The sequence below is a fragment of the Suricata suricatta genome, chromosome 15 (assembly GCF_006229205.1).
Source record: "Suricata suricatta isolate VVHF042 chromosome 15, meerkat_22Aug2017_6uvM2_HiC, whole genome shotgun sequence".
NCBI classification, from domain to species: Eukaryota; Metazoa; Chordata; class Mammalia; order Carnivora; family Herpestidae; genus Suricata; species Suricata suricatta.
The window spans coordinates 75,494,200-75,520,008 of NC_043714.1; the positions used below are offsets into that span (position 1 = coordinate 75,494,200).

Consider the following 25,809-nt stretch of genomic DNA (forward strand, 5'->3'; position numbering starts at 1 on the left):
CGAGTTAATTTTCCTCAATAAAAGAATGACAAGCTCTAACAGTACTAGTATGCAACAGATCTGATCTTTCTTGACGTCTACGAAGTGTCGACGGCCCGCAAGCAATGCTAGTGTGAACCAGTGAAGCCGGGAGTCAGCAGGAACACAGCCTGGAGTCTGCAAACGGGAAGCACCAACGCAGCAGCCAGGCTCGGGGAGAGGCAGGGGACACAGCGAAGGAGAAGGTGGGAAAACAGCACACCCACACGGGCTCTCAGGCGTCCATCCCACTGTCACTCATTCATCCAAGACACCGGGAGAGAGGTACGGAGTCCTCTTACGTGCAAGACCACACGCAAGGCCAAAACCGGAAAGACCACGGACACGGAGACAAAGCAAAGCCGAAATGAGAAGGCACAGAGCGGAGACGAACGAGGTAAGGGATGGGAAAGACAGAACTGTGGACGGAAGAACAGCAACAGGGTTCAGATAAGGCCGGCACCAACGGGCGCGGTGGCGATCACGCCGTGGCCGTGGGCCACGTCCAGCCACTATCCTGCTGTAAAGCAAAGGCCGGCAACGTGGGTGCCCCCGGCCCAGTGGCAGAGGGGCAGCAGGAAGATGGCGCTGCCGGCAGGTCTGGAAGCCAGACCCGGCAAGCGCCTGGGAGCTCCCCTGGCACCTCAAAGGCCGGGGCAGAGACGGACTTCATCAGAAATGGCACTGGGACCCCGAGATGGCCATTTGGAAAAAGATGAAAACAGACCCATACTTCACCCCAAACACAAGAGTAAACACCAAATGATCTAGGATCTAAATGTAAAACAGAAAACCATATAAAAGAAGTTCAATAACATGGGTGAATTCCTCTAAAACCTGGAGAGAGGGAAAGCTCTCTAAATATGATGCAAATCCAAACACAGTTTAAAACAGTGACAAATTCCATTATGTGACAATACAGCAAACCTTCCACAACCAAAGCCAAAACATAAATGATGACCTGAGAAAGAATATTTGCAACGTATATCACAAAGGGCTAAGAGGTACTATGTAAAGAGGTCACACAATTGAGAGAAAAAAAGCTAAAAGTCCAAAAGAAAAAAATGAGCCAAAGACATGAGCAGATAATTCATAAAAGAAAAATACAAAGACAGCCCTCCCCACTCAAAAAGATGTCGAATGTCACCCGGGGCAGGAAACACCACGTCTCACACTTATCAAGTTGTCAAAAACGTGAAAGGTGAACACGGAGCTCGGCTGGCAAACCCACGGAGAGAAGGCGCCCTCGGGCACTGCTCCTGTGAGTGCCAAGTGACAGGACGCCTGCGGGGAGAAATCTGGTAAAATCTAGCAAGTGTGTCTATATATATATTTTTAGCCTTTTGACCCAGAAACTCCATTTCTAGGAACTCGTGCTCAAGACACGAGTCCAGTCACAGCGAAGCACATACAGAAGACGCTCCTCACGGTGGCGGCGGCTGTGATCACAAAACACCGGACACCAGATGCCCCTGCGGAGACGAGAGGGCAGGACGTGGCACGTGCGCACAGGCACACACGCCGTGTGCCGCACAGCTGTGGAAATGGATGAGGAGGGTCTCCATAGCCTGATAGGGACTGATTTCCAAGAAATGCTGATAAACATAACAGAACCCCAAAAAAAGCCAAATATAGAAGAATATATGTAATATGCACAAGAAATAGAAATCAGAACATCTATCTGAGGGTTTTGTTGTTGTTGTTTTCAACAAGAACACCAAGAACCAAACAACCCACCCCTGCAAGAGGGAAAAGCCAGGAACGGATGAGATTAGTGCCCTGCAGGGCAGACGGGAGTGAGGCCGGCAGGACACGAGAGGCAGTGGTCCTGCTTTTTGTAAGGTTTTGGCTTTTAGAACCATGTTCATTGTTTTATATAGAAAAAAAATCCATCAGTAAAGAAAGAGGAACCCTATGATGGCATACACACAGAAACAAACGAGCCTAACTCTATTTCAAATAAATAACATAATTACATTGACAGGGAAGATTGAAGAATAAACCCAATCAACCTCTGACCACAGTGCCTTGTATATTTATCCTCAGCTTAAAGGCACAAAGCACATACAATTTTTAATTTTACTTAAAGGTTTGTTTTCATAGTGATATTGGTTAGTAATTCTGAAACTACTTTCTATATCTTGTAAGACTGAGAAAATGAGTGTACCAGTAACACTGGGAGCCAGACTTCTCACTGTTGGAGAAAGAAGATTTAAATACAGAACAGGGAGAAACCAGAAAGACCCCTCGGGTTTTGGATCGGGATTAGAGGTCACAGAGTATCTGTGAACTTCGCAGAGGGTCTAGAAGCAATAGCACACTTAGTCTCTAAATTCCATCTGCCAACAAAAGGAACTAGAACACCGGAGAGAAATGTCGGATTTCAAAGCTGGACCAGGGAAAGTATAAAATGTACATAAACATCTTTATCCAGAAAGTAAAGAAGTGCTCAAAAAATGATGGGGTACATATCAAAGGATACCAGGGCAGCGTGAGGAGCTTCCATCGGCCAAATCTAGCCGGTGGGCCATGTAATAAAGAACAAAAGCAATGGACCAGAACCCACTGGATAAAATAAAGATCCACAAGTCCACAGTAATGACAGATGGACAGACAGGCGGAAAGACAGGAGGGAGGGGAGGTGGGAGGGAGGAAGGGAGGGATGGATGGATGGGAAGGAGGAAGTGAGGAAGGAAGGGGCAGAGAAAGGACAGAAGAGCTCTTACTTGCATTCAGATGCTACCTAGTAAGTGAATATGTAATGATGAAGTTAGACCATCAACACAGACCACCATCAACCAACTCAGGTAAAAATCATCAGTAAATGCCAAAACTGCTATGTAGAAGTTTGATGAGAAACACGGTGTTTACAAAGTATTTTTCCACAAACACTCATCAATTACAGAGAGGAAAATAGTTAACTTTACACTGGAGAAACCTAGCCAACTCCACAAAGTTGTCGCCAATAATGGGACAAAGCCACCTCGTGTGCTGCCTGATGTAACACAACCAAGACACAACACCACTTACTCTGCGCGCTCCACCCTAGCAAAACACATCACAAAATAATCATGAGGCAGCTTCAGGCCAACCCAAACAGAGGAACATCCTATAAAAAAAACAGTCTATACTCTTCAGAAATCACAAAGCACACAGGAAAGGAGGCTGAGAGACGGTCCCAGATTGAATAATACTAAGCCATGGAGAAACGAACCGCAGCATGTGGGCCTGAGCCGGATCCGGCTCGACAGGCAGAGCCGCTGGCCGGCCGCACTTAGCGCGGCAGGTGGCCGTCCTCTCTCGGTGTTCAGTCCCCCAATTTGAATCACCACGCTGTCTGTGTACGTACATGATCTCGTCCTTAGGAAATGCGCTCAGGGACGCAGGGCAGGGGCATGAGGTCTGCAACTTACTCTTGAATGGCCCCAAAAGCTGTATGTAGACACACAGAGTTCAAATAGTAAAGCAAATGATACCAATGGTAAATCTGGATGAAGAGTGTGTCAGATTTCTTTGCACTGTTCTTGAAACTTGAAATTTTGGGAAGTTTTAAGTTATTTCAAAATCAGAAGTTAAAAAAATATATAATTCTGGTAAACTCAATCACCAAACAAGTCTATTAAGAGCAGCGCGTGGGGGCACCTGGCCGGCAAAGCCAGCAGTGCACGGGACTCTTGATCTCAGGGTCATGAGTTCAAGCCCCATGCTGGGCATGGAGGTTACTTTTTTTTTTTTTTTTAACGTTTATTTATTTTTGAAAGAGAGAGACAGAGCATGAGCAGGGGAGGAGCAAAGAGAGAGAGGGAGACACAGAATCCAAAGCAGGCTCCAGCCTCCAAGCTGTCAGCACAGAGGCCAACGCAGGGCTCAAACTCACAAACTTCGAGATCATGACCTGGGCCAAAGTCGGATGCTTAACCAACTGAGACACCCAGGCGCCCCAAGATTACTTTTAAATAAATAAATACCTACATACATAAACACACACACACACAACTACATAAGTAAACTCAAAAACATCTTAATTTAAAATACAAAAATAGGATGTGTTTTCGTCGATACAAGAACATTACAACATACACACTTGGGGTATGAATGAGGCCGGAGAAGACAGGTCACAGACTAAGATCATCGACCACCAGCACAGCAGTCACTCTTCCACTCATAACACCCACCGCGTTCCTCCAACAAGCCGGACGCCAGGCGGGGCGCCGGGAAGGTACGGGGTGCGACGAAAACATCACTGTAGGGACAGGTAAACACCCCATGATAATGACACCGTGACAACTGCCAGACCCTCCCTAATGAAGAGGATCTAATTTCTTTTCCCTGAAAAGTATAAATCCCAGAGTAAGAATGGTGATATATCAAGATAATTAGAAACCGACTTGGGAAGAAACGCTGAGGGAGTTAGGAGTTTGAAGCGGGCAGAAGGAAGCTGGCGGAAGCACGGCAACGACCCCAGAGCAGAGGTGAACTACGAACAGAGGACGGCAAGAGCCAGGAGGCTGGCAGCCATCCGGAGCGCCCCGCCCAACGCGAGAGCAGTCCCCGGGAGAGGCAACGGGCGAGGTCCCAAAACGTAGCTCAGTAAATTTAAATGAACTGAAGTCACACACAGTGTGATCTCTGACTACAACAGAAATCAAACACAGAAGGAAATTTGGGGAATTCACAAATATTTGCAAATTAAATGGCACACACCTAAATAACCAACGTGTCAAAGAAGAAATCGCAAGGGAGATTGGAAAATACTTTGAGCTGAACGAAAGAGCACAATATACCAAAAGCAGGATGCAGCGAAAGCAGGGCTTGGAGGGAAATTTATAGCTATAAATAGCTACTCACAAGAAAAAAAAAAAAAAAGATCCCAAGTCAACAACCTAAGAAACTAGAAAAATAATAACAAACTAAAAATCAAGGCAAAAGAAGAAAATAATAAAGACTATTTTCTTTACTAACAGAAATAATTGAAATAGATCATTCTAAAAATAGAGAAAAACTACAAAACTAAAAGTTGGTTCCGTAAAAAAGATCAATAAAATTGGCAAGATGCCCAAGAAAAAAGGACAAAAGGGTCAAAGTACTAAAATCAGGGATGAAAAGTGGTGCCTGGCTGGCTCAGTCAGAAGACGATGTGCTTCTTTATCTCAGGGTTGTGAGTTCAAGCCCCATGTTGGAGGCAGACACTACTTAAATAAGTAAATAAATAAATAACAAAGTTTTAAAAAATTGAAAATTAAAGTAAAATCAGGGCTAAAAGAATGGACACTACTACGAACATTAAAAAATAAAAAGGACTATTATGGAGTGCCTGGGTGGCTCAGGTGGCTAAGCGTCTGATTCCTGGTTTCAGTTCAGGCCCTAATCTCACAGTTGGAGAATTCGAGCCCCAGATTAGGTTCCATGGTAACGGTGCAGAGCCTGCTTAGGATTCTCTCACTGGCTCGCTCGCTCGCTCTCGCTCTCTCTCTGCCCCTCCCCTGCTCAGTCTCTCTCATTCTCTCTCTCAAAATAAATAAATAAACCTAAAATTTTAAGTAAATAAAAATAGAAAGGATAATAAGGGAATATTATGAACCACTGCATGCCAATAAATTAAATACCCTAGATGAAATGAGAAAATTCCTAGAAAGACACAAAATACCAGGGCGCCTGGGTGGCTTAGTCAGTTAAGTGGTCAAGTTCAGCTCTGGTCATGATCTCACAGTTCATGGGTCGAGCCCTGCGTTGGGCTCTGTGCTGACAGCTCAGAGTCTGGAGCCTGCTTCTGATTCTGTGCCTCCCTCTCTCTCTGCCCCTCCCCCGCTCTCTTTCTCTCTCAAAAATAAATAAACATTAAAGACACAAAATACCAACACAAACTGAAGAACAAACAGAAAACTTGAACAGACCTATAACAAATAAAGAGATTAAACCGACAAGTTTCTCAAAGAAAAAAAGAAAAGCCCAGATACAAATGGCTTAACTAGAGAATTCCACCCGCTGGTTAAAGAACACAGGCCGATTCTTCACTATAACAGGAAGGAACACCGGCCATTCTCTGAACCTGACAACAAAACCGGAAAGACATCAAAACAACAGACCAATTATCTCTTATGACTACAGATGCAAAAATCATCAAGAAAATACTAGCAAACTCAATCCGGCAACATATAAGAGGAGTCTACTATAAGACCACGTGGTATTTATCTCAAGCCTGGCTTAACACACAAAAATCAATTAATATAATACACCCTCTCCGTAGAATAAAAGACAAAACCACACAATCACCTCAAAAGATGCAGAAAAAAGCATCTAACAAAATTCAACATCCTTTCATGATAAAAATACTCAACAAACTGGAAATAGAAGGGAATAAACTTAATAAAGAACATCTGTGAAAAATCTATAGTTAATATTATACTTAATATAAAAAACTAAATGCTTTCGCCCTAAGATCAGGAATAAGGTAAGGATGTCCTCTCTCACCACTTTTATTCACCAAGGTACTAGAAGTTAGAGCCAGGACAATTAGACTAGAAAATTAAATAAAAGGCATCCAAACTGAAAAGGAAAAAACACTATTTTCAGGTGACATGACCTTGCATATAGAACATCCTTAAAAATCCACAAAGAAAAAGCTATTACATCTAATAAATGAGTTCAGCAAGGCTGCAGAATCTAAAAACAATATACAGAAGTTAACTGTTCTTTCTACACATTCTACACACTTGCAATAAACAATCTGAAAATGAAATGTAGGAAACCTTTCCACTCACAATCATTTCAAAAAGCATAAAATATTTAGGAATAAATTCAACCTCCAAAAAAACATACAATGATACTCTGTAAACACACAACATGGTTGACAGAGTTAGAGAAGACCTAAATAAATGGAAACACACCCATGTTCACGGACCACAAGACTTCATGTTCTTCAACTCTTTTTTGTTGTTTATTCATTTTTGAGAAAGAGCGAGCATGCCTGGGGGAGGGGCAGGGGGGGGACAAAGGATATAAAGCTGTGTTGACAGCAGTAAGCCCCATGTGGGGCTTGAACTCACAAACTCAAGATCATGACCTGAGCCCAAGTCAGACGCTCAACAAACTGAGCCACCAGGCGCCCCAAGACTTAAGATTCTTAAGACAGTAACACTCCCCAAATTAATCCAGAAATCCAATGTAATCTCTATCCATGTCCCAGCTGGATTCTTTGCAGAAATAAATTATCTGAACCCAAAAATTCATAGGGAAATTCAAGAGTCTTATTACAGTCAGAAACTTAGAAAATATGAGAGGTGCTTGGGTGACTCAGTCGGTTGAGCATCCAAGTGTTGATTTTGGCTCAGGTCATGATCCCAGCGTCATGGGAACAAGCCCCATGCAGGCTCCACACTCAATGGAGGGGATTCTCTTGGGATTCTCTCCCTCCCTGAGCCCCTCCCCCACATTCTCTCTCCCTCTCTCTAAAATTTAAAAAAAAAAAAAATTTTAATGCCACCTGGAAGCACTCTCAACAATAGCCAAATTATGGAAAGAACCTAAATGTCCATCAACTGATGAACAGATAAAAAAAGATGTGGTTTATCTATACAATGGAATACTACTTGGCAATGAGAAAGAATGAAATCTGGCCATTTGCAGCAACGTGGATGGAGCAGGAGGGTATTATGCTGAGTGAAATAAGTCAGAGGAAGACAGATACCATATGTTTTCACTCATATGTGGATCTTGAGAAACTTAACAGAAGACCATGGGGGAAGAAAAGGGGGAAAAAATAGTTACAGAGAGGGAGGGAGGGGAACCATAAGAGACTCTTGAATACAGAGAAGAAACTGAAGGTTGATGGAGGAGGCAGGGGAGAGGGAAAAGTGGGTGATGGACACTGAGGAGGGCACTTGTTGAGATGAGCACTGGGTGTTGTATGGAAACCAATTTGACAATAAATTATATATAAAAAAATAAATCCCAGCTGGATCCTTTATAGAAATTGACTAGCTGAACCCTAAAATTCATAGGGAAACTCAAGGAACCCATAACAGCCAAAACAAATTTGAAAAATATGAACAAAGTTGGAGGACTTACATTTCCCAGTTTCAAAACTGACTGCAAGTTATCCCTTGGTGGGAAAGTTACCACTAAATTTAAATTTATTTTATCTTTCTTTTCTAAATTCTCTACAATGAACATGACTTTTACAACATGGAAATATAAGGTATTTTTAAAAACACGCACATCTACTCATTAAAATTGCATTAATTAAAGAGAAGTAGGGGCGCCAGACTGGTTACCGGTCCCACTTTGTCTCAGGTCATGATCCAACGGCTCATGAATTCAAGCCCTCCATCAGGCTTTTTGCTGTCAGCACAGAGCCCACTTGGATCCTCTGTCTCCCTCTCTCTCTGCCCCTCTCCCACACAGTTATGCATTTGCTCTCTCTCTCTCTCCCCCAAAACTAAACTTTTAAAAGAATTATAAAGAAGTAAACAAATAACTAGTGAAAAAACAACTAGAGTATACTTAAGTTGCTCATAAATTGAAACTAAAAAGTGCGAACACATCAAGTATCTACGGAAATCTATAAAACATACTAAAATAAGCTCATTTTCAAATATTATAATTGAATAATGAAAACTCAAGAAATGAAAGAAAAAAATATTTGATAACCAAGTACATGGATAGGAAAGGCCTAGAAATCACAATTCCTATAACTCTGACACTAACTCAGTATAATGAGAGGAAAATCTTTACTCAGTAGAATTCTGAGCATACGACAGGTTAAACTCAGTACAAACTGCACTAGACAAAATGATGATTTTTTAAAATAGAATTCTAAAGTTAGAACATTGTTGAAAAGCCACAAAAATGCTCTGGAAAGCAGATAGAAATAGAGAGAGAGGAAGTCTCCCCATGCCACTTACAAATGCAAGCTTATTTTTGTTTACTCACAGCACTAACTAGTTTAACCAAGGCAGAATATTTTAATTAAGACAAATAATCAATATTACACTTCTCTTGTCAAGTCTAGTTAATGAAATGTACTCTGCTATGTAACCATAAAATGTCTTGGATAGATCTAAAATTAATGAAAATAGGTTCGTATGCTTCATGGAATCCTTCTCAAAGTTCCAAGCTTTTCAAATAGATCTGAGAAGTATTTCCACCTTATCTCTTCCCTTGTGAAACAAACAACAGATACTGTTGTCAAAATTCTGTTACTACAGACGGCGATTCATGATCACAGTGTTCTAACGAATCTGCTGGACAAAAGGCTACCTAAACACTTACATAAGCAAACAAAATGAGTACAAGGGAAGCCGGGACCCTATTCTGGGAGACTTACAATCTATTTCAGCGCGGGGGCGGGGGGAGGTGTCTCACCCGCTAGCAAAATGAAGTCAACCCCATGTTTTCTCTGAATGCTCTGCAGTCATGCCTCTACTTCAGTGCCGTGACTAGAAAAGCCTTAAGCAGGACTCTCTTAGATCAATTAGCAACAGTCATCACTGAAGGAGAGCAGTGCGGAAATTCACTCACAGCAATGCTCCCACCCACATTAGACCTAAATAACCTACACTGAACTCCGCCAAGTGAATGAAGAGATAAGGTCCCAATGAGGGGGGAAAAAAACATAGTAAGAAATCAAATAGGCAAAGAGTTTTTAATAAGTGATTCCTATAGAAAGGAACAGAGTGTGGTGTGCTTGAATTGCCACATCGCCACTCACTAGCTGTGACCTTGAGCAAGTCAGTGACCTCTTCTGCATCTCGATTTCCTCATCTATGAACGAGGCATCACAATGGTACCTATCTCCTAAAATTTTTGTAAGGATTAAGTTGCTTTATATGTAAAATTTAAATACAATACCTTATATCTTAGATGTGACCCAAAAGCACAGCAACAGAGAAAACACAGATAAACTGGACTTCATCAAAATTGAAAATGTCTCTGCTTCAAAGGGTACCATCAAGAAACTCAAAAGACAATGCATAGAGTAGGAGAAAACTTTTTAAAGTCATATAGCCAATAAGGAGCATATCCAGAATATAAAAACACCTGTTACAACTCAATAACAGAAAGACAAATAACTCAAGTAAAAAATGTTTTATAAAGGATCTGAATAGAAGCTCTTGGGGGGCTCAGCTGGTTAAGCCTCCGACTTCGGCTCAGGTCACGATCTCGCGGTTTGGGAGTTCGAGCCCCGCATCGAGCTCTGTGCTGACAGCTCAGAGCCTGCAGCCTGCTTCTGATTCTGTGTCTCCTTCTCTCTCTGCTCCTCCCGTTCACACTCTGTCTCTCTTGTTTAAAAAAAAATTAAAGGGGCACCTGGGTGGCTCAGTCGGTTAAGTGTCCAATTTTGGCTCAGGTCATGATCTCATGGTTTGTGGGTTCGAGCCCCACGTCAGGCTCTGTGCTGACAACTAGCCTGGATCCTGTTTCAGATTCTGTGTCTCCCTCTCTCTCTGACGCTCCCCTGCTCATGCTGTCGCTCTCTGTCTCTCAAAAATAAAAAACAGAAAAAAATTTAAAAATTAAATTAAATAAACATTTAAAAAGTTTTAATAAAAAAAAGGATCTGAATATTTTTCCAAAGAAAATCTACAAATGGGCAATAAGCACAATGACAAGATGCCGGGTGTCATCAGCTGTAAGGGAAATGCAAATCCCCAGTACAACGAGACCCCACTTCACGCTCAGTGGAATGACAAAATCAAGGCAGTAAGGAACGCTGGCGAGGATGTAGAGAAATCGGAACTCCCTACACCGCCAAGGAGAATATAAAACGGTACGACCACTTTGGAAAACAATCTGGCAGTTCCTCAAAAAGTTAAACACGGAGTTACCATATGACCCAGCAATTCTACTTCCTGGGTTTATACATAAGAGAACTGAAAACATTTGCCCACACAAAAACTTGTACGTGAATGTCCAAAGCACCATCACTGATAACAGCCAAAAAGTAGAAACAAGCCAAATGTCCATCAACTCATGAATGGGTAAACAAAAAGTGGGACACTCATACAGAAAAATATTATCAGCAGTTTTAAAAATAGTAATTCATGCCACAACATGGATGAGCCTTGATAATGTCAAGTGAAAGCAGTCGGTCACAAAAGACCACATGTTGCTTGATTCCATCTTCGTAAAATGTCCAGAAGAGGCAGATATAGTGACGGTGAGTGACCGCCTAGGATTGGGGGGTGGGGGGTGGGGGGCACGAGGCAGTGAAAAGTGACTTCTAAGGAGCACAGGCCTTCTGGCTGGGGCAGTAAAATGTCCTAAGATTGATGTGGTGATGTGTGCACAGCTCTGGGAATACAATAAAAACCACAGAATTATATACTTTAAAAGGGTAAATTGTATTAAAGCTGGTTAAGACAAAAAAGTACCGTAGAACAGTGCCTTCACACAGTCAGCACAAATTGCTTATTTATTGTTAAGTTTGTTTATTTTGAAAAAGAGAGAGAGTGGGGAAGGGACAGAGAGAGAGAAAGGGAGAGAGAGAATCCCAAGCAGGCTCCAAGCTGTCAGCACAGAGCCCAGTGTGGGGCTTGAACTCATGAGCCATGAGATTATGACCTGAGCTGAAATCAAGAGCACTTAACCGACTGAGCCACTCGGGTGCCTCTTGCTTATTTTTATTACAGGCAGAAGAAAACCCCTTCAATGTGAACACAGGAAACCAAATTTGAATTAGCTGAAATTGGCCAACAGTTGAAACAGCTGCTGAATGGACATGACAGGTTCAGAAGTGACAAGGGAAAACAACAGTTTGACACCAGGAAGCATTCCGTTTCATGTGCAGATCAAGGGCTCAGAAGCCTAGCTGCTAGAAAGGACTGAAGAAGCTTGGTTCTTTTTCTTCTTTTTTTTTTTTTTATTTTTTTTTTAAATCCAAGTTAGTTAACATGTAGTGTAACAATGATTTCAGGAACAGAGTCTAGAGATTCATCTCTTACATAAGACACCCACTGCCCATCCCAGCAAGCGCCCTCCTTAATGCCCCTTATCCATCTAGCCCCTCCCCCCGGCCTCCCTTCTGGCACCTTCAGCTTGTTCTCTGTATTTAAGAGTCTCTTATGGTTTGTCTCCCTCTCTGTTTTTATCTTACTTTTGCTTCTCTCCCCCCTATGTTCATATTTTGTTTTGTAAATTCCACATATGAGTGAAATCATAGGATATTGTCTTTCTCTGACTTAGTTCACTTTGCTTAATACCCTCTAATTCCATCCACATTGTCGCAAATGGCCAAATTTCATTCTTTTTGATGGCCGAACAGTATTCCATGGTGTGTGTGTGTGTGTGTGTGTGTGTGTGTGTGTGTGTGTGTGTAATGTATATACACGTGTATACATCTACACACACACACACATATATATATATACATATAGATGATGGACATCTGGGCTCTTTCCATACTTTATCTATTGTCAATAGTGCACTGGGGTGCATGTGTGCCTTCAAATTAGCATTTCTGTATCCTTTGAATAAATACCCAGTAATTCGATCGCTGGTCATAGGGTAGCGTGGCTACAGTCCAGAGTGGCCATACCTGTTTGTATTCCCACCATCAGGGCAAAAGTATTCCCCTTTCTCCGCATATTTGCCAACATCTGTTGTTTCCTGAGTTAATTTTAGACATTCTTACAGGTGTGTAATGGCATCTCATTGTGGTTTTGCTTTGTGTTTCCCTGATGATAAGTGACGTTGAGCACCTTTTCATGTGTCCCTTAGCCATCTGGATGTCTTCTTTGGAAAAGTGTCTATTCATGTCTTTTGCCCATTTCTTTACTGGATTATCTGATTTTGGGGTGTTGAGCTTGACAAGTCCTTTATAGACTTTGGATACTAACTCTTTATCTGCTGTGTCATTTGCAGACATCTTCTTCCATTCCATCTGTTGCCTTTTAGCTCTGCTGAGCACCTCCTTGGCCGTGCAGAAGCTTTCCATCTTGATGAGGTGTCAGCAGTTCGTTTTTGCTCTTGATTCCCTCACCTCTGGAGACGTGTTGAGTAAGAAGTTGCTGCGGCCAAGGTCAAAGAGGTTGCTGCCTGTTTTCTCATGTAGGATTTTGATGGCTTCCTGTCTCACACTTAGGTCTTTCATCTTGAGTTTATTTTTGTGTGTGATATAACAAAGTGGTCCAGGTTCATTCTTCTGCAGGTCGCTGTCCAGTTTTCCTAGCACCTTTTGAGGAGAAGCTTGGTTCTTAAAACAAACACCAGACCAAGCACCCAAACACTGTCAAACTCTTCCTTCTGGCCTTCAAGATAAATACAGGAAAAGCAGGTAGGGAAAAAAATCTGAAAGGTTGTTTTGAATAGTATATCCATTTAAATTTCAAAAATAAAATGGAAACGATGCAGTTTTGTCATGACTTCGTGTGGACAGGTTTTCTAGGGAGCTGAATGATTCTATAGCCCCAGAGAGAATGTTTGCTGTTCAGAAAAATTTAGAGACAAAGAAGAATCATACCACATGGCTCCTAGGAGTTATGAAGTCATTCCCTACCGACACATTTGCCAGGGTTTCAGTAGCAGAAAAGAAATTGTTGCAGAGGAAAAATTTTCCTCTACCCTTCAAAGGTTCTTCTGGATGGCCTAAGAATTAAATTAACATGAGACAAAACTTTTTTAAAGGTTTACTTATTTTTGAGAGAGACATGAGCAAAGGAAGGACAGAGAGAGAGAGTAGGGGACAGAGAATCCAAAGCAGGCTCTGTGCTGACAGCAGCAAACCTGATGTGGGGCTTGAACTCACAAACCATGAGATCATGACCCAAGTTGAAGCTGGACGCTCAACTGACAGAGCCACCCAAGTTCCCCTGATATGAGACAAATTAACAGAAAATCAAATTTAATATCATGATTCAGGAACCCCATGTTCATGAGGTACAAAGCCAGCACGGAAAAATGACGAACCTATGACATCCTGAGCTAAGGAATGGGCTAGGCCTGGGCTTTAACGGGGAGGAGCACAATTCACAGAGCAGTAAGAAGAAAGGCACATGTTTGGTAATTAGACATACCCCCTGCCATACAGATGGGTCAGTTTTCTTTCCTTTTTTTTTTTTTTTTTTGTAATTTTAATTAGTTAACATACAGTGCAATATTGGCTTCAGGGGTAGAATTCAGTGATTCATCACTTACACACAATACCCAGTGCCCATCACAACAAGTGCCCTCCTCAGTGCCCATCACCCATCTAGCCCATCCCCCCCACCTCCCCCCATCAACCCACAGTTTGTTCTCTATCTCTGAGAATCTCCTGTGGTCTGTTTCCCTCTCTTCTCTTCTCCCCACTTCCCGTATGTTCATCTGTTTTGTTTCTTAAATTCCACATATGACCGAAATCATATGGTATTTGTCTTTGTCTGCTGGACTTATTTTGCTGAGCATAACACATTCTAGCTCCAACCATGTCATTGCAAATGGCAAGATTTCGTTCTTTTTGACGGCTGGGTAATATTCCATTGTAAATCTATGTGCCTCATCTTCTTTACCCATTCATCAGTCAATGGACTTCGCACTCTCTCCATAGTTTGGCTGTTGTTAATGCTGCTGCTACAAACACTGGGCTGCATGCACTCCTTTGAATCTGTAGTCGTGTATCCTCTGGGTAAATACCTAATAGTGCAATTGCTGTATCACAGGGTAGTTCTATTTGTAGTTTTGTGAGGAGCCTCCAGACTGTTCTCCAGTGTGGTTGTAATTGTTTGCATGCCATATGGCTTAGGCACATAAAGCTTATCACTGGTAATAACTCTTATTCTGGGAAAGATAGCAAATTGAGATTCCTCTAGGGAGCTGAGGAGGAGCAAGTTTCTCTTGATCCCACAAAGTTCCAATTGCCTTCACTTCAAATAGTCCACATGCCAAAGAGGCACAGTTTGGGGAGGCTTGTTCTGAACCCCCTCAAGACTAAGGCCTGAAAGACCAGACCTCAGTGAGGAGGGGGCTGTGGTCAGCCCTGGCACCGAGGCCCCATGAGCAGAGGCCAGAAGGCACGAGGGCAGGACCCGCAAGGCAGCAGGGGGGGCGGGGGGGCGCAGGACCTCAGTGTGCTACCTGCACGCCCCTGGGAGCAAAGAACAAGTCCACCTTGTTCTATCTGGGACCACTGCAGAGGACGCCCTCGGCCCCCCAGTGCTGGTGTCTGTGTCCTTCCCTGCCAGCTTCAACCTCCACAGCAGGATCCGCACATGTCCCCGTGTGACAAAACCTGCGCCCCCCCCCAACCCCGTCACGCTCAACTCACTTCTGTCTCCATTCAACCTTATTTTGAAAAGTTTCAGAAATAAGAAAGATGTATTCTTTTATCTCAACAAAGGACTGGTTTTCTGACAGCTCAAAGCTACTTCTATTTGGTGTAAGCATCAACTTCTGCTGCAAGCCGTGGGTGACGCGTTAAATTCAGTACTTCCATGAAGCATAAATAGCCAGATTGGGTTCAGCAACTTCTACTGATCAAATACCAGTGCACCCAACATCGATGGAACTGTTCAGCTTCTCAGCAGGCGAATGGGGGGGGGCATTCAGTTCCTCAGCCCACCCCTAAATGATTTCCTCATCACAACCCAGGTCTCCTGGAAACCAAGCCATTTGTTTTCCTTTCTCTACACCTTCCACAGACCCTGCCAGGAAACTAGCACAGCTGTGTATCAATGATGTCTCAACAACCCAAGGAGAGGGAGAGCGGGAGGAGAGCGGGAGAGAAAGAGGAAGAGAAGAGAGGGAGAGCAAGAAAAAGACAAATAGAAAGAAACTATCCTGAACCGTCTTCTAGAGGAAGCATTCAACACAAATGTTAAAGCAAAAATCTGCAAACCTAAAGCAATTTCATTTCTGAATGGAGACACACTGTGAGATTAAAATAAATGCACTGGTCACAAAACACTTATCAGCGTGACTGTCTGATTTCTACTCCTCAAAGGAAAAAATTTTTTCATTTCTTTTTATTTATCTTTTGTCGTTGATTCTAATTAACCCAGAAAACAATAGAGCTCATTATGAAATTATTAGGCACGGCAATAAAAGAGATTTTGCTGCATTAATTACAGAAGTTAAGAAAGAAAAACCCGTCTCTGCAAAACACAAAATTTCCTTCTCTGTTAAGAACATATACACAAAATGCAGTAAAGAATTCAAATTCATGTTGAGACGGCATAAACCACAAAATCAAAGCAAAGTCATTACTATGAATAAATTCACAATTAACGGGACAAGCATGCTCAGTGCATTCAAAGAATTTTCAATCATCGCAAATCATTCACTTAATCATGCTAGACGAAGAACACCCCTCTTCGACAGACAACGCAAATCGACAGGGTGCCCCATCAAACAAGACCACATGAAAATCAAGAATTTAACGGTTCTGATTTAAAGTTATTTAAATCAGAATGTCCCCAGAGATCATGATCCAGAAATTTTAACCATTCACTCACACCACCATGAAACAAGCACTTAAAAAAAAAAAAACCCGAAAGAAACTAAGCACATAGAGCATGTACCTGGATCAATGAGAACTTCTTGTGCCCCTGGAAGAAAGAACAGAGCATGGTCTTTTATTTGGAAAACAAAACTATTTGTAAAGACAACTACTAATCACATTGCACGATCCGCATTGCCTTGAAAAATCTGACGCGCTTCTATCCGATCAGAAAAGCAATTCTGAATAACACTGTCACATGTTTGGTGCCCTTTTGCTTTGGAAGGAAAAAAGGAAAAGCTACCGTCTCCCGTACCCTGCACGGACTGTAAAGTGCCTCTTGCCTCCTGCCCTCCCACCTTCCAAGTTCTTGTTCCCCCACACGCCTTAACCAAGGAGAATTTCTTATTCCCACAAATAAGCCAAATGACAAAGTAATGGTAATTTTTTTTGTGTGCAAATGTATGCCCACAGCTTGGAATGGAGGGAAAGTTATTGGAAGGCCATATGGAACTTAGCTCTACCCTCCTGAAATCTCACACTCACACACTGAAGTACTGGACACTTTACAAGCTAAGGATTTCCAACTTTTGGAAGGTGCAATATAAGACAGTTAACTTCATTATTATCAAGAAGCTTTTGAAAGGCTTGATCATCTGCTAAACTTCCCAGATATCAATAAGATCCAATTAGCCTTCTCTGCGGAATGGAATTTCCCATGATGCCAAAACACACCTGAAGAGGCACTGATTCTAAGAGTTGTGTTTATCATTAGCTATGATCATTTGTAAATATGCAAACAAGTTCAACAAGTTAGGTCCCAGTAAAAGCTAATTTGATTGAAACAGCATTATTTATTCAACTGTTTATATACAGACTAGGTCCCACGATCCTATTTAAGAGCTAGTGTGTGTGCAGTAATCTCTATTGTTAAATGAAAACCAAAAAAAATCACTGCAATCTGAAAGCCATGACTATCATAAAGTTAAAAAAATAAAAACAAACAGGTGCTCTCTACTGAATACCAACCATGCACCAAGCACATGCTTGGCAACACTGTGTGTGTCTGTGTGATTCTCACACCAGCCCCACACAGTAGACAGGCACGGCTGACCCCACACTGCTGATGAGGAAACTGTAGCTCTGAGGACCCAGGGACGCCCCACCGTCATGCCCCCCAAGACACCCCGCCCTGTGACAGGACAGATCTACCCTGTGGGGACAGTCAGCTATGTGGACCGCTGGGGCGTTTGGGGCTTCCAGATAACCCTAGAAACTTCTCATTCATTGGAAAACCTGGTCAACTTCATTACACTGTGCCGTCTCTGTTAAATAGGGAAGGAGACTGAAACTTTTGTCTGCCTAAGCTCAGAGTCATTATCACAATCATCAGTTACTTGACCTCTCGGCACCTCTAGTGATGAACGGGGCCCCATACTAAGTGCGCTGTGACTGCAGAGCTTTTAAAGTGATCTGCGTCGCTCTGGAAAAGGCTTTGCCTCACGTCTCACACCGGCAGCGGACTGTCGCTTCTCACCGGTGTGGACGGACCGCCTCGCACAACCCTCGTCTGCCTTTTAAGTCCCTCCATCTAATCCCGTGCGAGTGTGTAAGCCCAGGGCCCAGACGGTGCCTTCAAACAGCAGAGAGAAAGCTCAGCCACAAAAAAAAAAAAAAAAAAAAAAAGACAGTCCTTCACCAAATGGACTTTCACATCTAATTGGACTTCCTGGGAGCCTTTCCTTGCATTAGCTCACTTCCAGCCGCTTACTAGTCTTCTGACTGGGAAGAGCAGCCCGAGAATTTGCTGTTGTTTGGCCTACGGAAGGGTGGGGACAGGCGAATACTGGGGGCTGTGTGAGAAGCCCACACAGTGAGAGAAAGGGTGCCCTGCAACCAGGCCCACGGCTACAAATACCTTGATGGGCTCTGAAATGTGATCATCAGCCTCATGAGGCTCCAATGGGCTGATTTCACATTAACTAAACCCGTAAGAGACTAATGTAAGGAGAGTGGAGGTTGACCTTACTCATGTAATAGAAGACAAAAGAGTTAACAATCAGACCAAATATCACAGCGCAAACATCACAGGGGAAAGAAGAGCACACGTGCCCTCAATGGCCCGATCACAGGCAGGAGGTTAGGGGCGAGCATGGGCAGAAGCGGAGCGGGACGGGATTTCCTAGATTACTGGGACCAAATACCTGTTAGGGGGACAGACTTGCTGCCTGGACGAACAATCATGGCTGGCCATGGTGACTCCCGTGGACACCTTGGTCAACTCCGTGTAACTCTCCCTCTGCCAGTCTTTCTAGGCTGGCCGAGCCCTGACTGATGGGTAGGGGCCACATAGACCCGCAGACAGGCCGGCATCCCCCAAACACCCGCAACCAGTCTCTGGGAGCCCCGCCACACGGCCAGGTCCCTGCTCGGACGCCAGCTCCGTGAGCTTGGTCAGGTTGCTTACGCTCTCTGGGCCTCAATATCCAGATCTTTAAAATAGGGGCAAGAATCCAGCCTGCCCCACTGGGTGCTGTGAGGATTACGGAATCACATTATGGAGGTTGTGAGGAACACGTGTCTCCACTGTGAGCGCTCAACCAACGTAACTACCGCGATAACTTCATACGCCTCCCTTCTAACCGTCTTCCAGGGCTCCTCGCTTTCCCGCGTGCCGGCTCATGGGGAGCACCCTTCCGCTCCACCCCGTGGCCTGTGGAAAGTGGGGGAGGGGCCACCGCCTCCCACAGCTCCGGCCTCCGCGAGCAGGGCTCTCCCCACAGCACTCCTGCCCGCGTGCCCCTGCTCACCCTCCTCACGTGCGTGCCGTGACTTCTGGGAAGGCTGGGGGGCCGGCTGGGCATGCGAACCCCTCTTCCCGCTGGGGTGCCCTGAAGACTGGGGCGGGTCCCCTCAGGCCCAGAGCCCCCTGGGCAAGTCTGTCCAGTTCCAGAGACAGTAGGAACATGCCCATTTTCCTGCATCCCTAAGGTTCATGGAGGATGGGGCTTTCTCAGTAATGAAGGGACATCTGTCTCCACCTGCCTGCTCGTCCATCTCGCCTCCCAGGTGGCTGGTGGAGAAAACAGGAATGCGATTATCGGCCCCCTCGAGCCCCAACATATGCTAATTAACAAATAGCTCTGGGACTTCAGGTGCCATCCCTGCCACTGCCGCTACATTTGGACCAGAGGAACTACCGGCCCTCCTCAGACAGTTCCCTCATTTCTTAACTGTGTCTTCCTTTGTAAAACCATCATTTCGTATTTTAATCCCTTAGTAATCGCCAAAGACTATAAAATAATGGCTTTCTGCAACATAACAGTAACGTTCACAAGCTCTTTTATGAGATAACCACTATGCTAAACACTTTACATAATTTCTCCCTCATCCTACAATTCTCCGGAGCAGACATCAGCATCCTCATTTTCCAGAGGAGGAGAAAACTCAGAGAACTGACTCCAGTTCACATGGCTAAGTGGCGGCCTGTGGCCTCACGGCCAAGACAAAACACGAGGCTCAGACTCCGAAACCACATCACCTCCCACTGATTAACCCTCGGGGAGTTCAGGGCCCCTCCAGATGCTGCTTCCATTCTTTCATGACATCACGGCCGACTGGTTTCTAATGTTGGAAGAAAAGTCCAATTTCACCATTGTTCAATTTTCACGCTGAGATGACAGAATAAAAATAAGATACAAGTGGAACACCTAGACGGAATGGATACTGTACTTTTCTGAAACATGAAACAAAAAACTCAAATTAAAGGACGGTTGGTTAAACCTTTTACAACAGGAAAATTAAGACTAAGACTTTTCAAAGGTGCAACAGCGCCACCTACGGCCACAGAAAGGCTTTCTACGTTGCTGGAAAAGGTGCAAGAAATTAATTGCCTGTGTGGTAAGAAAAAAAAAAATCAACGAAGTTTTTTTAAAACAGGTGCTCAGAGACCTTAACCAAAAGCTTAGCTGGCACACACGAGATGCAGCTTTGGGGAAGGGAGCGGTATTCAGTTCTCGATCCAGAATCTTTAACACTCCTGAATATGAACAAGACACAGGCTCACAGAAACTGCTGTTAACAGGAAGGAGTCTGGGGGGGTCTGGTCCAGCCTCTTTGTTTTGCAGACAGGGAGACTGAGACCCAGGGAATCTGTCCTTCCAGCCATCAGTGAGTGGCAAAGCTTACTCCTCCTAATCCTTTCATCTTGGACTTAGCAAAACCCAGCAGATCTACACTAACCCTATATTCATAAAAGTCACATCAGTATTTTTCTAACAGTAGGTAGGTACTCTAAGTATCTTGTAAAATACCTCCCAAAGAGCTAGTAACTACAAATCATACAACTTCGTTGAAATAAAAAAGCGTGTTTACATAGTAAATACATGAGTTCCTCCTTTTATTCCCTCTATTTAAAAAAAAAGTGATGTCAACATTTTGACTTGTTTTTACCTATTTAAGAGTACAGAAAAGGGGCGCCTGGGTGGCTCAGCCGGTTAAGCGTCCGGCTTCTGCTCAGGTCATGATCTCGCGGTTCGTGGGTTCGAGCCCCGCATCGGGCTCTGTGCTGACAGCTCAGAGCCTGGAGCCTGCTTCAAAGTTTGTGTCTCCCTCTCTCTCTGACCCTCCCCTGCTCGAGCTGCCTCTCTCTGTCTCTCAAAAATGAATAAAAAAAACATTTAAAAAAATTTTTAGTAAAAATAAAAAAAGAGTACAGAAAAAAAATCAAAATTTTTTTCACTCACCAAAGAGATCAGCTTGTTCCCTGAAAACAGCTCGATATCAAGTTTTCTGATAAGCATACCGGCCATGTAACGTAAAGGTTTTAGTGGATGATCAAATGGCAATATGAATCCTAAGTTGTAAAAATACACATTCTGTACAAATAATCTTTAAGTTTTCCAGTTTAAGGCAATTTAGCTATTCCCTGTCTCCCTAGAACAACGCTGGTTACTCAAAGCCTCTACCGCACAAAAACCATGTAGCCTTCAACCCTACTCATATTATCATATGCAGACACACAGGGAACATGCATCAGAAACAAGCCACCGTCTTCAGCATTCAGGGCTGATACTTGGAGATAATCTAAGCTATTGTGACAGCAAATGATTACTGAGCACCTCTTAGGTGCTCTGGATACAAGGTAGCTAACTCTCACCATCACACAAGTTAACTAACATCACTCAAATTTCACAAGTGAGGAAATATAGTTAGGCCATAAAAAGCAAGGCTGCCAAGTCCCGAGTCCCACAGAATCCACATGCTCACCAACAGAAAGAGAAGGGTCTAGACTTTTACTTTCTCTCAACATTCACTAACTTAATCTTTTCTTCTATACTAATGGCTACAGAAAACCAATTCAGTCGTCATACGCTTTTCTCCCAACAAACACTACCAGATAAAAGCAAGGGATGAGCCATTAGCAACAATGGCTGGATTGTCAAACCCCACTTCTCTCTTGCACTGTAATCATTTTTTACTGGTTTTTTTTTAGTGCCTACAGAGTTACAACTAAAGTGTTAACTTTTTACATTGTTGGCTGAGACTAACTCAATTGCAAAAATATGTTATTACAGGGGTGCCTGGGTGGCTCAGCCGGTTAAGCCTCCAACTTTGACTCAGGTCATGATTTCACACTTTGTGAGTTCGAGCCCCGCATCAGGCTCTGTGCTGATGGCTCAGAGTCTGGAGCCTGTTTCAGAGTCTGTGTCTCCCTCTCTCTCTGCCCCTCCCCTGCTCACACTCTGTGTCTCTCTCTCTCTCTCAAAAATAGATAAATGTTAAAAAAAAAATTTTTTTGATATATGTCACTTCAATCTATGTCTCATGGTCTCACTGATCTCTTTTCTTTTAAGTCTTCATCGGGCTGAGATCACTCATCTCACTCATCACTGATGAGCTCACCAACGCTCGGGAGCCCAGTCAATGGGTGGCTGGTCAGGGGAGTGACTCAGAACACAGGCTGCACAGTCAGACCAACCGGGGCCCCAGCCCGGAGTCCGCCCTCGCCGCTGCCCAAATGGGGGCTGGGGCGCGGCTCTTTCTGCCTCTGTCCCTCACCTGCAGAAAGGAGACACTGATACGCGCCCCCCCAGCGGCTGCTGGGAGGCAGGACAAGGACAGCACTGAGCGCAGCCCTGGGCCTACACAGGTGCCGAGAAATCCACAGCTATTTCGATAACGACGGTGATGGTGATGATTAAGACACGAAGGCGGACCAAAGAGTAGAAGTGATCACAAGGAAGAAACATGTACGAGTCAGGAAGCATTTCTCTTGTGTCCTATTGCTTTTTTTAATAAACCAAGTTTTGTCCGTTAATTACAGACTTACAGGTTCACATGCAAGTCCCCAGAAAAAAAGAATTTATGGCTTCTAACTTTTTAATATTAAGATAGTTGAGGGGCGCCTGGGTGGCTCAGTGAGTTGAGCATCTGGCTTCGGCTCAGGTCAGGATCTCACAGTTTGTGGGTTCGAGCCCCATGTCAGTCTCTGTGCTGACAGCTAGCTCAGAGCCTGGAGCTGCTTCGGATTCAGTGTCTCCCTCTCTCTCTGACCCTCCCCTGCTCACGCTGTCTCTCTTTCTCTCAAAAATAAATAAAACATTAGAGAAAAAAAATTTTTTTAAGTAAAAAAAAAAGGGGGGGTGAATGAAAGCACAAGAGGCAGGGACTACAGAATTCTTTTGAAACTACAATTACTCGATGTCAGGAGAGAAACCATTTCCTCTTCTCTGGGGACGTCGCTGGAGAACCGTGTAGCCTGGGTTGGAGAAGTCTCGCGTATTCTAACCGTACTCGTTAATCCACATCACCGAGTCCTAAAACCACCTGGCGCTCACCTAACGCCACCGATGACACTGCCGCTGCCAGTTACCCAGTGCTGGGAAGGGCAGGTGCATCTCGGGCACCATCACAGAAACCCTAGGAGGGACGTTCTGTCACCACCTTCCCTGTTCTAGAGACAGAGAAACTGAGGCACCAGGAGACTAAATGCTCCGGGTCCCACTGATAGTAAATGATAATGCACTTCTGCTGCTGAAGACGGAACGGACGCAGATGCAGGGAGAAGGGTAAATATCCGGCTTGTCTGGTCTTCACCTCAGCTAGCGGACGCCACGCCTCTGACACAAGAGGAAGGCACTGCGACAACCCTGGAGTCCCTCTGCAGGATAAGAGAGCACACCGGACCCTCCTCTGCGCCAAGGGAGGTAGAGTCAGCTCAGCTGCTCCGTCTGCCCTCACCGGGCTCCACCGCACGGCCTTCCCAGCGGCGTCTCCGGCGGTCAGAGCGCCCGGGCGGCCTACGCGACGCAGGCCAGACACACGTCGCTCCTGCAGACAGAGCGGTTTCTCCGAAAAGGTTAAACCTTTGTGCCTACATTCAGCAAAGGGGAAAAATGAAACATTTCTCGAAAAAGGGTCTCGAGTCTCACTAATCACGTCAGTAGAACCATCTCTACACATGAGAACTCTTCAGATCACAGGGGAGACCACACCCCATCAGAAGGCACCGCGGGGCCACAGCCACCCGCTCAGCCTCCCTGCCGGCTTTCCCGCCCCCTCAAGTGACCCGGGGCCCAAAGTCACTGGGAGGCTGTGCCGAAGAAGATAAACTGTCTTCTCTTCTAGGACCTTTACAGACCCACCCAAGCACACAGAGCAGCTGCAGGAAACCAGCTCCTGAAGGTCGCGTCCCACTCCTGCTGGTCACGGGCCGAGGCATAACTCAGGCCACCCTCCACCCAGTGCACATTCACTACCGGGCTTTCTCTCTGGGGCAAAAGGTGCCAGAAAATCTCATGGATCAAAAACCACCTCTCGGTTGTGCATACGGCCTTGATCTCCGCACTGTGTGCTCTTATCTTCGTGACTTAAGCGGTATGAGAAATTCATCCATTAAGGGTCAAAAGGGTCAAGTTCACTCGAGGAACACTTGTAAGCCTGCTCCTCCAAGAAGATTTTTTACTCCTCACTGGAGCTGACAAATATAAGCAAATCAAACTGAACTCTTGACTTCGGCTCAGGTCACGATCTTACAGTTCATGAGATCAAGCCCCACGCCGGGCTCTGTGCCCACAGCATGGAGCCTGCTTGGGATTCTCCCTCGCGCTCTCTATCTCTGCCCCTCCTCCATTCATGCTCTTTCTATCTCAAAATAAATAACTAAACAAAAAAAAAAGAGAGCAAGAATGTCATCAAACTGCTGAAAACTAAAGGAACAGCCCAAGGCCTGAATTAGCTGTTAAAGTTGACATGTAGAGCTAGCTTCCCTTAAAAAAACAAAAATTAGGAAAAAGACCCAGACAGAACTTTGAGGCCAATCTACCATGAAACTTTATTCAAGTGTTCCAGAAAATAATCATTGTAACCCATCAATAGCAAGATTCCATGAGATCAGTACTCTTATAAAATCGGAAGAAAATGTCCCATACAAGATTTCTGACTCAACAGATTTTGCACTTTATCTGAACATTGGTCAGGTTTCACTCAGAGGGAAACGTCATGCATGACTCCTATGTGCTGAGAGAGGGAAATGGAGGCCGGGCAGGAGGAGGCCCGGAGCTCACCTGGTCGGTGTCTGTTGGCTGCTTCGGCAGGAAGCGAGCCGCTGGGGAGCCTGCGAGCCCCGGTCTGGCCCCCGGTTCCACCGGGATAGTGGTAGATGACCGACGCGGAACACAACCCTTCCAGGGCGGCTGGGGGTTAAAAAAAAAAAAAGTACAATCAGTAAAGCTCATGACCCGTCGCGAGCTCAACCTGCAGGGGCTAGGGAAGATTTGAACACTGAACAATTCAATTACGTAGAAATGCCGACTTTTCCCCAAAACAAGATGGCACCGCCAGATCGCCGGGTCTGTTCCGAACAGCACGCCACCCACCACCCCTCCCACACCCAGGCCGCAGCCCGTGGCGCAGACACGGTCTCGCTGGGAGAGTGAGCACACGCGGGAAACCGGCCCGCCTCCAAGGCCTCATCACCAACGCTTGAGCGCCCGCCGTGCGGCAGGCCCCGTGCGAGATCCCGGCACCACAGAGCTGGGGAGCTATGGGTGCTCCGGACCGAAAATACTCAAAAATGAAGCCAGCAAACAGACTCCCCAAACCCTGCCCCACCACGCGCCCTAAACGCATCGGTTTCCTTGGGAGCAAACGCCTGTAAGCCTGTCTTACAGCCACGGCCGCTTGGAGCAGGCAGTCAGGGCCCCCGAGCCTCCAGCTCGGCCCAGGCCTTCTAGGTTGCTCTGCGGTGCACATCTCTGTGACCTCAACGTCCCCAGACCTTCTGGTCTTCGCACGCCTTCGCACTGTGAAAAATCACTGGGGATCACCAATAATTTTTTCTGTGTGGGTTACAGCGACAGATACTTAGCCCATTTGAA

The 25,809-nt window shown here is 44.8% G+C and overlaps 1 protein-coding gene across 1 annotated transcript in view; it reads right to left on the reverse strand.

The window, feature by feature from the left end:
* The window catches only part of TRAPPC9 (trafficking protein particle complex 9), a 529,205-nt gene that overhangs the window by 488,054 nt on the left and 15,342 nt on the right, over window positions 1–25,809 (reverse strand). The window contains exons 4-5 of the mRNA XM_029923171.1: window positions 24,997–25,125; window positions 16,512–16,538 (exon numbers count right to left, since the gene is read on the reverse strand). Of these exons, the coding sequence (XP_029779031.1) occupies window positions 16,512–16,538; window positions 24,997–25,125 (156 nt within the window). The remainder of the gene's footprint in view (window positions 1–16,511; window positions 16,539–24,996; window positions 25,126–25,809) is intronic.